Source organism: Neolamprologus brichardi, chromosome 11 (assembly GCF_056152115.1).
Source record: "Neolamprologus brichardi isolate AB-2024 chromosome 11, ASM5615211v1, whole genome shotgun sequence".
In the NCBI taxonomy this organism is placed as follows: Eukaryota; Metazoa; Chordata; class Actinopteri; order Cichliformes; family Cichlidae; genus Neolamprologus; species Neolamprologus brichardi.
Genome location: NC_142114.1, coordinates 29,534,396 through 29,546,894, shown reverse-complemented (window position 1 = coordinate 29,546,894; position 12,499 = coordinate 29,534,396). Strand labels below are relative to the sequence as shown.

Genomic DNA, 12,499 nt, shown 5'->3' with positions numbered 1-12,499 from the left:
GAGGTGAAGTGTGGAGAGTCCTGCTTTTCTGAGTCTCTTGAGGGAGTACGAAAGGGAGGATGACAGAAGAGCTCTGAGATTTAAAGCACGCACAGAGGCTGAGAACAAGGCAGCAAGAAGATGATTGGACTAGAGCAACGATGTCAGCACCGAGTTTGACGGCGCGGGAAAGCGGAAGTGATTTAAATAATAGACTAGCAGCAGATGAGTGATTACAGATCTGCATTAATCTTGCGTACAAGCTTCATAGTGGAAAAACGTCGCTTGGTCTGAGAAGGTAGTTTCAGAATTTGGTAAAAACAGCATGAAAACATGGATCCATTCGGTGTTGTATCAACAGTTCAGGCTGTCGGTGGGGTAAAGGTGTGCTAATATTTTCTTACTGGGGAAGCGGTCACCAGATCGATCCAGTCAGTGCAATAGAGCACCTTTGTGATGTGGTGGAGCAGGAGATTCACGTCATGGATGTGCAGCCAACAAATCTGCTTCAACTGTGTGATGCTGTCATGTCAGGATGGTCCAAAACCTCAGAGGAATGTTTCAGGCTCGCTTGTTGAATCAATGCCATGAAGAATTGAAACCAACCTGTTACCAGGAAGGTGTAACTAATTAAATGGCCTGCATGCATTTTCTCTGTCTTTGAGGATCAAGTTCCTGCCCTAAACCGAAAGTGACGTCATTTCGCAGAAAATGTAGGTTTTTTTTTTTACTTGTAGGCCTTAAAAGTCTATACTGGTGTTTTTATAAGTCATGTTTGACTTTATGCCTTTCTAAATAGTTTCTGGGATGCTTAGGACTCATATTGCACTGCTGGAAATAGTTTATTTTGATGCACATGCTGTTTTCTTTGCAAATTTGCACTATAATATTTATTTTCGTTTTTCCTGCAGTGTATAAAAATTGGTGTATTTCAAAAATAAAACTATGAAGACACTCAAAATAAATTTCCTGTGGTGGGAAACTATTTTGTGCAACTTTTTTGTATTTACAGTTTTGAGGGATAAGCCTCTTAAATTTCTCTAACTAGAAATATATGTTAAAAAAACAAAAACGATTTTCAATTTTTTTGTAGTTTATTCCACTTTTTTGCAATTTATGTAATTACTATGGACTTAATGCAGACATATTATTAAAATCTGGGCTATAATGGTTGTATTGATGTATAGCAACTTGAAATGCTCCCAAAAATGGCTCTACAGCATGTAAACATATAAAGTATGTGGTCCTATGGTAGGTCTTAAAGGGTTAATTAAAGCTGTCATGTTGCTGCGTGCACACAGTGAAGTGCGTTATATAGATATAGTTTTAGTCCCAGATCCTCCAGGATCCTCTTTGGAAAGTTTTCCATAGTTTCTGGAAACATGAATTGGAAGTGACTGGTCCAGCTGCAGGAGCTCTCAAATCAAGATTGTTTATCTGCATTTGTTTAACATGTTTGCTTCTGTTTTTGCACTTTTCAGATGCAGCTGTCAGGTTTAGTAAAGCTCTATCCTTCTGTGAAATCGCGCGTCTACTTTAAGCAAGCCCGCGTTTAGGTGTCGTGACGCACGGACAGCTGTGATATTCGTCGCCCGTGGCACGCACACACCTGCAAACCAGACAGCAGTCAGCTCGGGGTTTTGATCGTGCTTATTTAGCGCATGAAAGACGACCAGAGTTTAAACACTGTCGAAATTCATTAAGCGTTTGAAATGATTTTGGCATTCGTCGTTGCGGCCACGACTTTCTGGGTGTCGGGATGGCACAGACGATGGGATCCCAGCGCTAATGAGGAGTGGGAGTATGTCTCTGTCACTCGTGTCGAGCCTTTGTGTAGCAGGGGGAGATTTCCATTTCTGTCGCTTCTCCGCTCTTTGTCCCTGTCCAGTTATTCCCTCTCATGCTTTGTTCTGCCTCTCTCTTGCGCTCTGCCTCTGACCTCCTCCTCCTTTTTTCTGTTCCTGCAATCTCGCCATCTCTTGGGATTCATATTATCTCTCCCCTACTATTGCCCGCTCTCTGCATCTCACCTTGTCATCTGTCTTTTTTGCGCCCCATACTTTACTCTCCCCTCATATATCTATCAGTGTGTCTGTCTACCCCCATTCTCTCATTCTCCTTTTTTCTTTTGTTCGTCTCACCCTCTCTGCTACTCTCCTCTTGCTAACTCGTCCCTCTCCTCCTATTGTGGATGTGTTGGATTTTAAAGAATGAAAACACAGAGCCTTATATCGCTTTAATGGGATTTTCTTTCCATTAAGATAAAGATTTTGTTTGTTTTGTTTGTTTTGTTGTTATTTAATAATGGCCGTGTTGGAATTCTTAACAAACATTATTAACTCAAACGTCCCCATGCAGCACAAATGCACCCATCTCCATATATGAAAGATGCAAATACAGAAAATTTTCATTTTATTTAGTGCTTTAATTCAATCCAGTTTTATTTATATAAGCAAAAGATCTCAACAGTAGTCGCCTCGAGGTTCTTTATGTTTTAAAATAAATACCCTACAATCAAGCTAGCACTTGGTGACAGTGGGAAGAAAAAACGTCCCTTTAACAGGAAGAAAACTGCAACAGCAATCTGGTTTATATGTTTGTGTGCTTGAACACAAAGTTGCAACTATTTCACATTTTTCCAACAGACGGATTCTTCTGTGGTTCTAGTTCAGGGGTCGGCAACCTGCAGCTCTTTAGTCCTCATACTGCGGCTCCGCGTGGTTTGGGAAAATAAATTAGTATTTAGCTGACGTGTATTTTTTTTGTATTAGTTCTTTTTTAACTTGTAGTTCTAAATTGGAAGATTATTGTGATTTTGAAATATAAAAATAAAATTATATTTTATTATTTTTCATCGCTCAAAATAAGCGTCACACTCGTGGAAGCCAGTATACCCGCCGAAACGCCGTGCATTTATCGAGACTTTTGACCCCAGGTAGGCCAGTTATGGATCTTCGGATCCACATTATGTCGGCAGCTGTTCTCCACCGTGAACTATGTTAAAGACAAACACCGCTCACGCCTCACAGACGACAGCTTACAGTCCTAAAGATGAAAGTGACTTCGTACAGCCCCGATTTGCAGACGCTGTGTGCAGAGGTTCAGGAGCAGAAGTCTTATTGTAAACATATCACGGCAGACCGACGATGTTTGCATGAACACGCTTTTCAGCATCTCTTTACTGACCACTTTTCACACATGGTTGTTGTACACATACAGCCGGCTGTAGCTTTTCAGCTCACAGCCCGACACACACCAACAACAGCACAGACTTTAAGGCGGTGAGGCGTGATTGCGGGTGCCGCTCAGGTGCGTCCGCCTCCCCTGCAGCGGCGCTGCAGACCACGCCCCGCCACACACATTAACCAGGTAAAATACATATTTAGACAGAATTTTGCAAATATCTGTTGTTGTTTTTTTTAGCAGCATAGTGCTTTCTTTCAATTACTTTTTAAAAGTCAGGTCAAGGCTCCAAAAGCACAAAGGCGATATAAGGGTGGCGGCTCACAACAGTTTTTGTTTGCTGGATCATTTTAGTTCAGCTTTCCTTTTGTTATATTTCTTTAAGAGTTCAAAATGTGTTCATTACATAAATAAAATATAATTTTCTCTGTAGCACTTCATGGATTTCATAAGCAACACACCTTAGTTGTTCACACAAAGCATAAAGGTAAAAAACAATATTTACAGTGTTATCTTCATTTTAGATGTCACAAAGTATTTGCAGCTCTCAGTGTTTTCTTTTGCGTGGAAACCGGGTCCAAGTGGCTCTTTGGGTGTTAGAGGTTGCAGACCCCTGTTCTAGTTGGTAAGTTTAATACTGGCCATAGTGTTTAAGCTGCTCTATGCTATGCTAGAGATACCATGGCTATAAGTTATTCCATCAATGCACATGGAGTAGTGAAGCTGTCCCACAATGGACGATCAAATCCCCGAATTTTAACAGTGGCAAGTGGAAACGATCATCTTTCAATATAATGGTTATGAAATATTTTGTGTTTGAGGGACGCAGTGAAACTGAGCCCATATCTGCATAAATAGCTCTGTGAAGCATGCAGGAGGAGCAGTGATGGTGTAGCGGGCTTTCCTCTCAACACTGCTGGAGATTCATTCACAATTAAAGGCAACTCTCATCCAGCGCGGCTACCGCAGCACCCTGCAGAGGCACACTGACCTCTCTGGGTTGAGCTGGATGGAAGCATCATTACTCTGAAAGCAGAACAATGAACAAAAGCAGCAACTGTGGGCTCAGTGAGGGCTGTTTGAGCTGTTTTCATACATTATGGAAACCTAAAAGGTGCATCTGGATCTGACATTAGCTGTATTAGTCCTTAAGCTTTCCCGAGTACAAAATCTGCGTGATACTCGGTTGCGTCAGCAAATAGACAAATATAAATAAAATAACGCTCTAAAAGTAAGTGGGACTATTTCCTTTAACCCTTTAAGACCTACCATAGAACCAAGTCCGCCAGAGCTTATATTATATTTTTACATGTTGTGGAGCCATTTTTGGGAGCATTTCAAGTTGCTATACATCAATACAACCATTATAGCCCAAATTTTAATAATATGTCTGCATTAAGTGCATAGTAATTACATAAATTGCAAAAAAGTGCAATAAACGACAAAAAAATTGAAAATTGTTTTTGCTTTTTTAACATATATTTCTAGAAATTTAAGAGGCTTATCCCTCAAAACTGTAAATACAAAAAAGTTGCACAAAATAGTTTCCCACCACAGGAAATTTATTTTGAGTGTCTTCATAGTTTTATTTTTGAAATACACCAATTTTCATACACTGCAGGAAAAACAAAAATAAATATTATAATGCAAATTTGCAAAAAAGCAGCATGTGCATCAAAATAAACTATTTCCAGCAGTGCAATATGAGTCCTAAGCATCCCAGAAACCACACAGAAAGTCATAAAGTCAAACATAACTTTTAAAAACACCAGTATAGGCTCATGAGGCCCTGATGGTAAAAAACTACATTTCTGCAAAATGACGTCACTTCCGGTTTTGGGCAGGTAATGGCGGACATGTGATAGTTCACGCTGATGGACGTAGGAAGTGTTACAAACAGCTGATCGGATCGGCAAAGCGTGTTTCTGGAATATTATGTTTTTGTTACTGCAAGTGCTTTTTATGCAGTTTTTGCAAAACTATATGTGGAAGGAAACTGTGACCGAGGACAAGCTGATGGCATAAGATGTAAGTACAACTCCTCCGGTTTCATATGCAAAAAAAATTTTTGCGCTAGCTTACGTGGTTGCAGAGCTACCGGGATTTAAAAATAGTTACGCAGAACAGAGCGTGCCCGCTCCGATCGGTTTTAAAGGGTTAAGCACTATGTGAAAAAGGACTAGTTTGATTATAATTCTGAGGTGATTATCAGATCCCGTGACCTCCACCATTACCGACCTAAACCCAGCTGAGATGGGATGAACTGAAGCGCAGAGTGAAGGGAGAGCAGTCAATAAGTATGAAAACTTCTGTTTGGAAACGTTCATTAAGCTAATTGAGAGAGTGAAGAGTGCAAAGATCACACTAAAAACTGGCTGCTTCAAAGAATCTCTTTGAAGTTTTTTCTTTTTAACTTGTGATATAATCCAGATGTGCTTTTCTTAAAGTGTATAAAATCTAAAAGTAATGAAAAACCTGTGAACGAGTAAATATGTCCAAACTTTGCCGCATCCTTGAATAAAGGTATTTTAAACTGAAAATCCTCTCCTCGAGCCTAATCCTCTCATTCCTCCTTCTCGCTCCTCTCTGCTCTCCTGCAGTTCCGCCTGTGGCTCCTCGGCCTCGGCTTCAGCCTGGCGTACGGCAGCATGTTCACCAAGATCTGGTGGGTCCACACCCTCTTCACCAAGAAGGACGAGAAGAAGGAGAAGAAGAAGGTGAGCAGGAGGGGAGGCGGAGAGGAATCGAGGGCGGTTGGGATTAGCCTCTCGGGCGTCTCCGGAGAGCAGAGGAAGGATGGGATGGCGGGCGCGGGCCACGCAGCGTGTGTGGCACCGGCTGATAAAAAAGTTATTTAAAAAAAACTTTGCAGCCTTCGTAGTAACATAAGCTTCTGAGGGGCGAGCGTTGCAGCATCCGCTAGCAGAGAGCACGGATAAGGGTTGGACGCACACTGATACAGATACTGGACAAAGAGTCTGAGCTCCCGATTCCCTCGTCATCACATTTGTTTGCATGCTGAAGCAGAGTTTGTATCTAGTTCTGTGTGTGTGTTAGTTTCCACCCTCTTTAAAGATAGTGTATCCTGCAGCCAGTAAGATATTGCCAGTCTGTGATGCGTTGTGGGAATTTCTAAGACCTAATCAGAAGAATAAGAGATTAAGCCATTTATGGAATATTTATGAATATGGATGAGTATTAAAGTTCAATGCAGAAATCCAGCCTTCGGGGCTTTATTATTTGAGCCAAAGCAGAACGAATCAGGTTGACTTTCAGTTCTCTTCCTGTCCACAGAAGGGCAATTTGCCAGAGAGCTCAGTGAGAGTATTTAAAGAAACTTTCACAAATGGAGGGGAGAATGGGCGCTTTTCAACTCATTTTTCATGCAACTCAAGTGAAGAGGCGGCCCAGGACTGTGTAATGTGTTTTCTTCTTTATTTTATTCTTCAGTTTTGGTTGTTCCACGCTCGAATGGCTGTTACAATGTTGGAGGTGCTGTGCGTAAGCCGGCATGGCTGAAGTTAAAAAAAAAAAGCCGGAGAGTGGAGAGAGGGGGGAGCAAAGTGGGAAAGCTCATTTCTGTTGCTTGTTTTTCGGTTACGGCTTTATTGCTTCCATTATAGCTCAAGTAAAGAATAATAGAATTGATGGCGCTCGCTTCCACGCGAAAGCAGTGTCATCTCGGTTTGTATAAACGATGATTTCAGGTGCAAATACGGGCTCTGTAGCCGCACGCAGACTCCCGCTGCTTCTGAAAACACACACTCTGTCAAGACACACATTCGGAGAGACAATTCGTGCCCAGTCATCCAGAAATCACAAGGACGCCTGTCGCATTATTTGTCCTGGTGGTTTGTCTTTGTTTGCGGACCAGCTCGTGATGCCCTTGGATAGCGATGACTCTTGTGTTTCTGTTTGTGTGTCTCTGTCTCTGACTCGCACAGCAACACTTGGAGCCGTGGAAACTCTACGCAACGGTCGGGGTGCTGCTGGCTATCGACTTCCTGTCACTCATGATCTGGCAGATTGTGGATCCTCTGCACATTACTAAGGAGGTAGAGTACTAGAGACAGATGAGATCATTTGTGTGTCACCGCCCGTTTGCACAGACCGTGCAGCCACAGCCATCAGTCAGAAACGCAGTAATGAGACGCTCGGTCGCGACTGAAGAATTGTTCTTTCGTTTGGATTCATCTTGACTCAAATATCATGTTTAAGCGCAGAGGAGCAGTAGCACTGGAACACTGACGTTTAGGACTTTTATATATTTATCCCGGGAGGAGACGCAAATCCTTTGGGAGTCACACCAGGGAGGGCATCAGGTGTAAAAACCTGTCAAATCAAACCGGCTCAGCTACCTGCTGAATAAGGGAGCAGCCAAACGTAGCCGTTATATGTTGATCTGTGCTTGATGTCTGTTAAAAGCACAGGTTACCCTGCGGCATCTCTATCGTGAGCGAGTTTATCCCTGCCTCTCTGTAGGATCGTATGTTTTAACCACCTAAAACCTTTTATTCTTCATACTCTAAATGATGAGCAGCATGTTTTGCTGTTTTGCATACACTTACTACAAAGTGAAGTATTGCTGCCGTTGCTGTGGTCTTGTACTGCGTTCACATTATGAACAATAAATTTAGAAAACGGCCACGCAGGCCGGTGCGATTGATGCTAAGCCGCCGTTCAAGTGTTGTAACAATCATAACTGTGCGCTCGTGATTGGGTCACCCATCGTGCTTTGTTTCTTCATACCAACGGCTTCCATTAAATTGTAATAGTACTTAAACACACCATTAGTATATTTAAAAAAATGGTTCTGTCTGTTTGAATCTTCAGGCTTGCTCATTTTCAGCTCTTACAGTTTAGAAAATCATTTTTTTCCTGTAGTGAAGGGATATGGAGTATGTAAGTGGTGCCTGTAACATCATGCAGTAGTTATTTTGAATCCTTGACACGAGCGTTATGACTCTGACTTAGAGACGCTGCACTCTCACATAGCAGCTTTCTCTAAAGCAACCAAAGTTTGTATTTATTTGACTTTAAATGAATTTACAATTTTTTATGAAACAAAACTCGACCATAAGCTCAGCAGGAAAGTTTTTATTAATGTATAAATAAACGTAAATGTAACCAACATGGCAGAAAGTCGTTTTCTGCACATGCTGACTTCTTATCGAAACCACGGGAGGCTCCCCCTGCTGGTCATTTGTAAGACTGCGGGGTAACTGAATACCCATCTTTACTTTTTTAACCTTTTCAATCTACCTTTTAAACTTCTTTTTAATTCTTTTCAATAATAACACAGACAATAAGGTGCTCTGTGTTACCTGCTGAGCGCTACACAGCAGTCAGTCAGTCTGTGCTGAAGTTAGCAGCTAGAAACTGAGATATATTCCTTAAAATATGAAGCTGACCAAAGTTAAAGTTCAACATAGAGAGGGAACGCTGGAAAACCTGCAGCATAAAGAGATGGCTACATATTCCTTTGCTGCTTTTTATCCCCTTAGTGTCCAAATTCAGTTAATGCTTCTATGTTTTGTGTTTTTGATGTCATAATGAGCCATTTCGATGTGTCACAGTGGGGAAAAATGAAACATTGCTGAACTCACTTTGAGCTCAGAAGACATTGATAATGGATGATGTGATACTTGCTTGTCCACACCAGCTTGAAGAGACAGTTTGGCTGTTTGCTTTGATTTGAAATCTATTAAAATTAAAGTCCAATAACTGGCATTTTTTAAAATATATATATATATATATATATATATTCAAGTTTTACTTTAATAGGGGCATAACGAGCTTTCTGCTAGTCAATTGAATTTCTTTTAGGTCTCTTTTTATTCTCTACTAACCTCTGAGAGAAATATGTGGCTCTTTGTCTGCTAAATGAGCTACTATATTCACTAGCTAGTTACTAACTGTGCACAGTGGGCTTTTGCAGCTTTCTTGCTAAAAACGGCCGCCTGCTGCAGCTGAAAACAATGCTTTGAGAGCTGCGGCGAGTAAAAACACTGGGGCAAAATACACAGTGTGTGTTTGTCGCTGTGAGTCACCCTTTTCATAAAACGAAAACGCACGCAGGTAAATCACTGCTAATGTGAAGATTCTGATTTGAAACCACTGCAATGATGGGAAAATTGCAAGTGCTCTCCTCTGCTTCTTTTTACCACTTCACAGTTTCTACTCCGCGAAATGATCTGCATTTCAAGAGGAAGAGATCATTTGGAAGATAAGACCGAAATTTATTGCGGAAACGTGAGCGTGCAGATTAAAGTTATTTTGGTCAGACTCCAACGAGATGAAACATCGCAGAGCAGAGCCACAGATGAAGGGAGGAGATTGGAGTGGATGAGAGCAGGGATGTTGAAACTGAGTAAGAGATGATTTTGTCTGTGTAGGAAAAAACGGAAGTGACCAAGACGAGCCGGAGCAGCGGGAATAGCTCGCATCCAGACAAACAGAGACAGAAGGTTCTGTCTAAAAGCTGCGCAAAGCCCTAAATTCTCATGTTAGTCCTCATTTGTGTCCACAGGGAACCTTTGACACAGTGGGTTTTTGTAGTGTTGCCATAGAGTGCATAAGTAGAAAGTACAAAAGTAAAGCCAAAATATAACTGAAATAGTTACCATCATTTTGCATTGGAGATGCCCAAAAGTCGGCACAGTAGCCCAACCGGCTTCTGGAATGTCCTTCATTGTCAAAGAGCTAGCTTCATGCTAACTGTTTTCTAGACAAATGTTATTAGCTTCAAGCTGTTTGTCTTCTGCACCTACATGCATAATAATACCTCGTCCTTGATATCTCGTCTCCACCCACGGTTACAGCTGTGCAAACTCTGGTTGCAAATGAAGTCATTAGAGCAAGGTGGCGGCGTCCTTCCCTCCACATTTTGCCTTTCGTTCTTATTGTCATTGTTTGTGGGTGTTGCAAAAGCAAAGCCAAGACAGCGATGCCAAAAATGAGAAAGCAGTCCCCCAAAGTGTTGCTTGAGACTGGCTCCAAGCAGCAAATGAGCCCAGTAGATTCTTATTATTAAAGGTTACTAAGACATGCGGACATATGATGGACATTTTGAGTGATAGGAGATGCTACTAGCCGGTAGTCTTCAACTCAGCTAATAATAGAGTCACAGACATGTTTTTAGTGTTGGTGCCATTCGAATATTTTTTTATTTAAATGGCATCTAGCATGGTCACTCCTGGCTGCTCTGATAAACACGGCAAAGGGGAAAGCACCAACTTTGAGGCATTAAAATGAGTTCACAAATCAGCGATCATGATCTCTAAATTCATCGTTCATATGCAGTCCGTGTGTTCGTGCTGAGACAGGGCGGTGACCCACACAGCAAACTGACTTTATCTCTTTAGCCTCATTTAGTAGAAAATGAATGTCAGTGTTCAGGGATCGAGACACAGATGTTATTATCGCGTCTTCGGACAGTCTTCCATTTAAATCTTATGTCCTGAATACAGTCCAAATCGGATTAAGATGAGAACGCCAGGATACTCAAACGCACGCAAACATACTCATTAAGCACTTTCGTCCTCAGTCGGGAGCAAGCGCTTTACAAACCTGCACCACAGTGGATGTAATTACAGTCAAATCTTACATTTGATGGACTTTTAAAATGCTCATATTTCATATTTATTGGATGTCTGATCTCCTTTTAATTCAGTGATCTATATCTGCCTGTCGGGAAGGCCCCATTTACCCGAGGGGATCGGTCGCCGAGGCTTATACTTACTGTGCAATTTTGCCCATGCTACTGTTTCATAGTTTCTTATTATCTCTCCTCTCTGTCTTCTCGCTCTCTTTCCCTTTCTCATCCTTCCATCCCTCTTTCCTTTTCCATTGTCTGCCGTGTGAGTAGAAGTTCACTAAGGAGGCCCCTAAAGAAGATTTGGATGTCCTGATTCAGCCCCTGCTGGAGCACTGCAGCTCAAAGAAGATGAACACGTGGCTCGGTCGGTATCCGTCCTCTCTTAACAATCTGTCTCCCTATTCTGCTTCACCCTGAGTGTCTTTGAGTATCTTTGTGACACGCGGACATATGCGCACACACGTCACTGCCGCTCACTCAGAATTTAACAGGTCTCATATCACAGCCCTCGTATCCCTCAGCCCCCGCCGCCCCTTTACGTTTGAGTCCTCTTTTCTCTCCTGCTTTACTCCCTCTTTGCTTTTTGTCGGCCCACGCAGTCCCTCTCTGTCTGTCTCGCTGCTATCTTTCTTAGTGTGGCAGCTCTTATGAAAGTATAATGGTGCTGAAATTCAAATAATGTGGGTCACAAACTGGGCCATTGCCCCATAGCATTTCCCTTCTCCGGGAAGAAAAGATGGTGCTTTAATATCAGGCGGTGTAAAGAAACAATGGACAGTCTGAATAAGTGTTGAATTTTACTCCGATTCTCTTTTCTCTCCGACTCTGTCTGGATTTCTTTGTATCCAGCATATTTTTCTCTTCAGTGTCTATTGTATCAACATTTTTGTGTTTTTACTCCTCAAAGGCCACATTGAATTTATCACCAGCACCCAGAATTTGTAAAACATCCATAAATATCTCAGTTATTTTGCATTAAATATACATAAAATGTATTTGAGACACAAACTAAAATAAGACTAAAGGCCTTTATCGATGTGTAGCTGGTGATTGATTGACTTCTGCAAGTCTCTTCATATGTTGACATCCCCAGAGAGTCCAAAGCTGTCTCACTCTCACACTGTTGTCACATTTTAACGCACACTAGTGTCACTTTCCACCATAAACCGTACTGTGTCATGATACGTTGGTCAAGTTACTTGAAAAAAGTAATCAGTCACTAATTACTGATTACTTCCCCAAAAAAGTAATCCCGTTACTTTACTGATTACTTATTTTCAAAAGTAATTAATTACTTAGTTACTTAGTTACTTTTAAAAAACACGATTTACAACCTGAATAGGTGATAAAGCGATAGATCTTTCAGCCCAATTCTACTTTTTCTGCATAATCTATCATATAAAATGTAATCAAATGGAAAAGTCTCTTTTTAAAACTTGTTTTATTAGTTTTAATCTTTTAACTTTATGCATCAAGCAAAAATTTAATTATCTGCAACATTCTCTGACTAAATTAGTTTAATATTTAAACCTATTTTCTGCACATTCCAGCACATAAAATAAAATATTTTGTGTGTTTACACTCAGTCTTTCAAATAGATGCAAGTAAAACACAGCAGAAAATAAATAAAGTCAAAGACTAGCGGTCCTGTTGCTCTATTTTCACCTGTAAAGCAGGAGTGGGGTAGGCGGAGGTTTACCCTGGTGCAGGTGTGCCGCAGCGGTCAGTGGAAGAATCCGC

At 41.3% G+C, this 12,499-nt stretch overlaps 1 protein-coding gene across 3 annotated transcripts in view; it reads left to right on the top strand.

Moving 5' to 3' along the window:
- The window catches only part of gabbr1a (gamma-aminobutyric acid (GABA) B receptor, 1a), a 164,446-nt gene that overhangs the window by 132,698 nt on the left and 19,249 nt on the right, over nucleotides 1–12,499 (top strand). For all 3 annotated transcript variants that reach the window (XM_087848516.1, XM_087848517.1, XM_087848518.1), the window contains 3 exons: nucleotides 5,763–5,879; nucleotides 7,107–7,217; nucleotides 11,030–11,123. In XM_087848516.1, coding sequence (XP_087704642.1) covers nucleotides 5,763–5,879; nucleotides 7,107–7,217; nucleotides 11,030–11,123 — 322 coding nt within the window. The remainder of the gene's footprint in view (nucleotides 1–5,762; nucleotides 5,880–7,106; nucleotides 7,218–11,029; nucleotides 11,124–12,499) is intronic.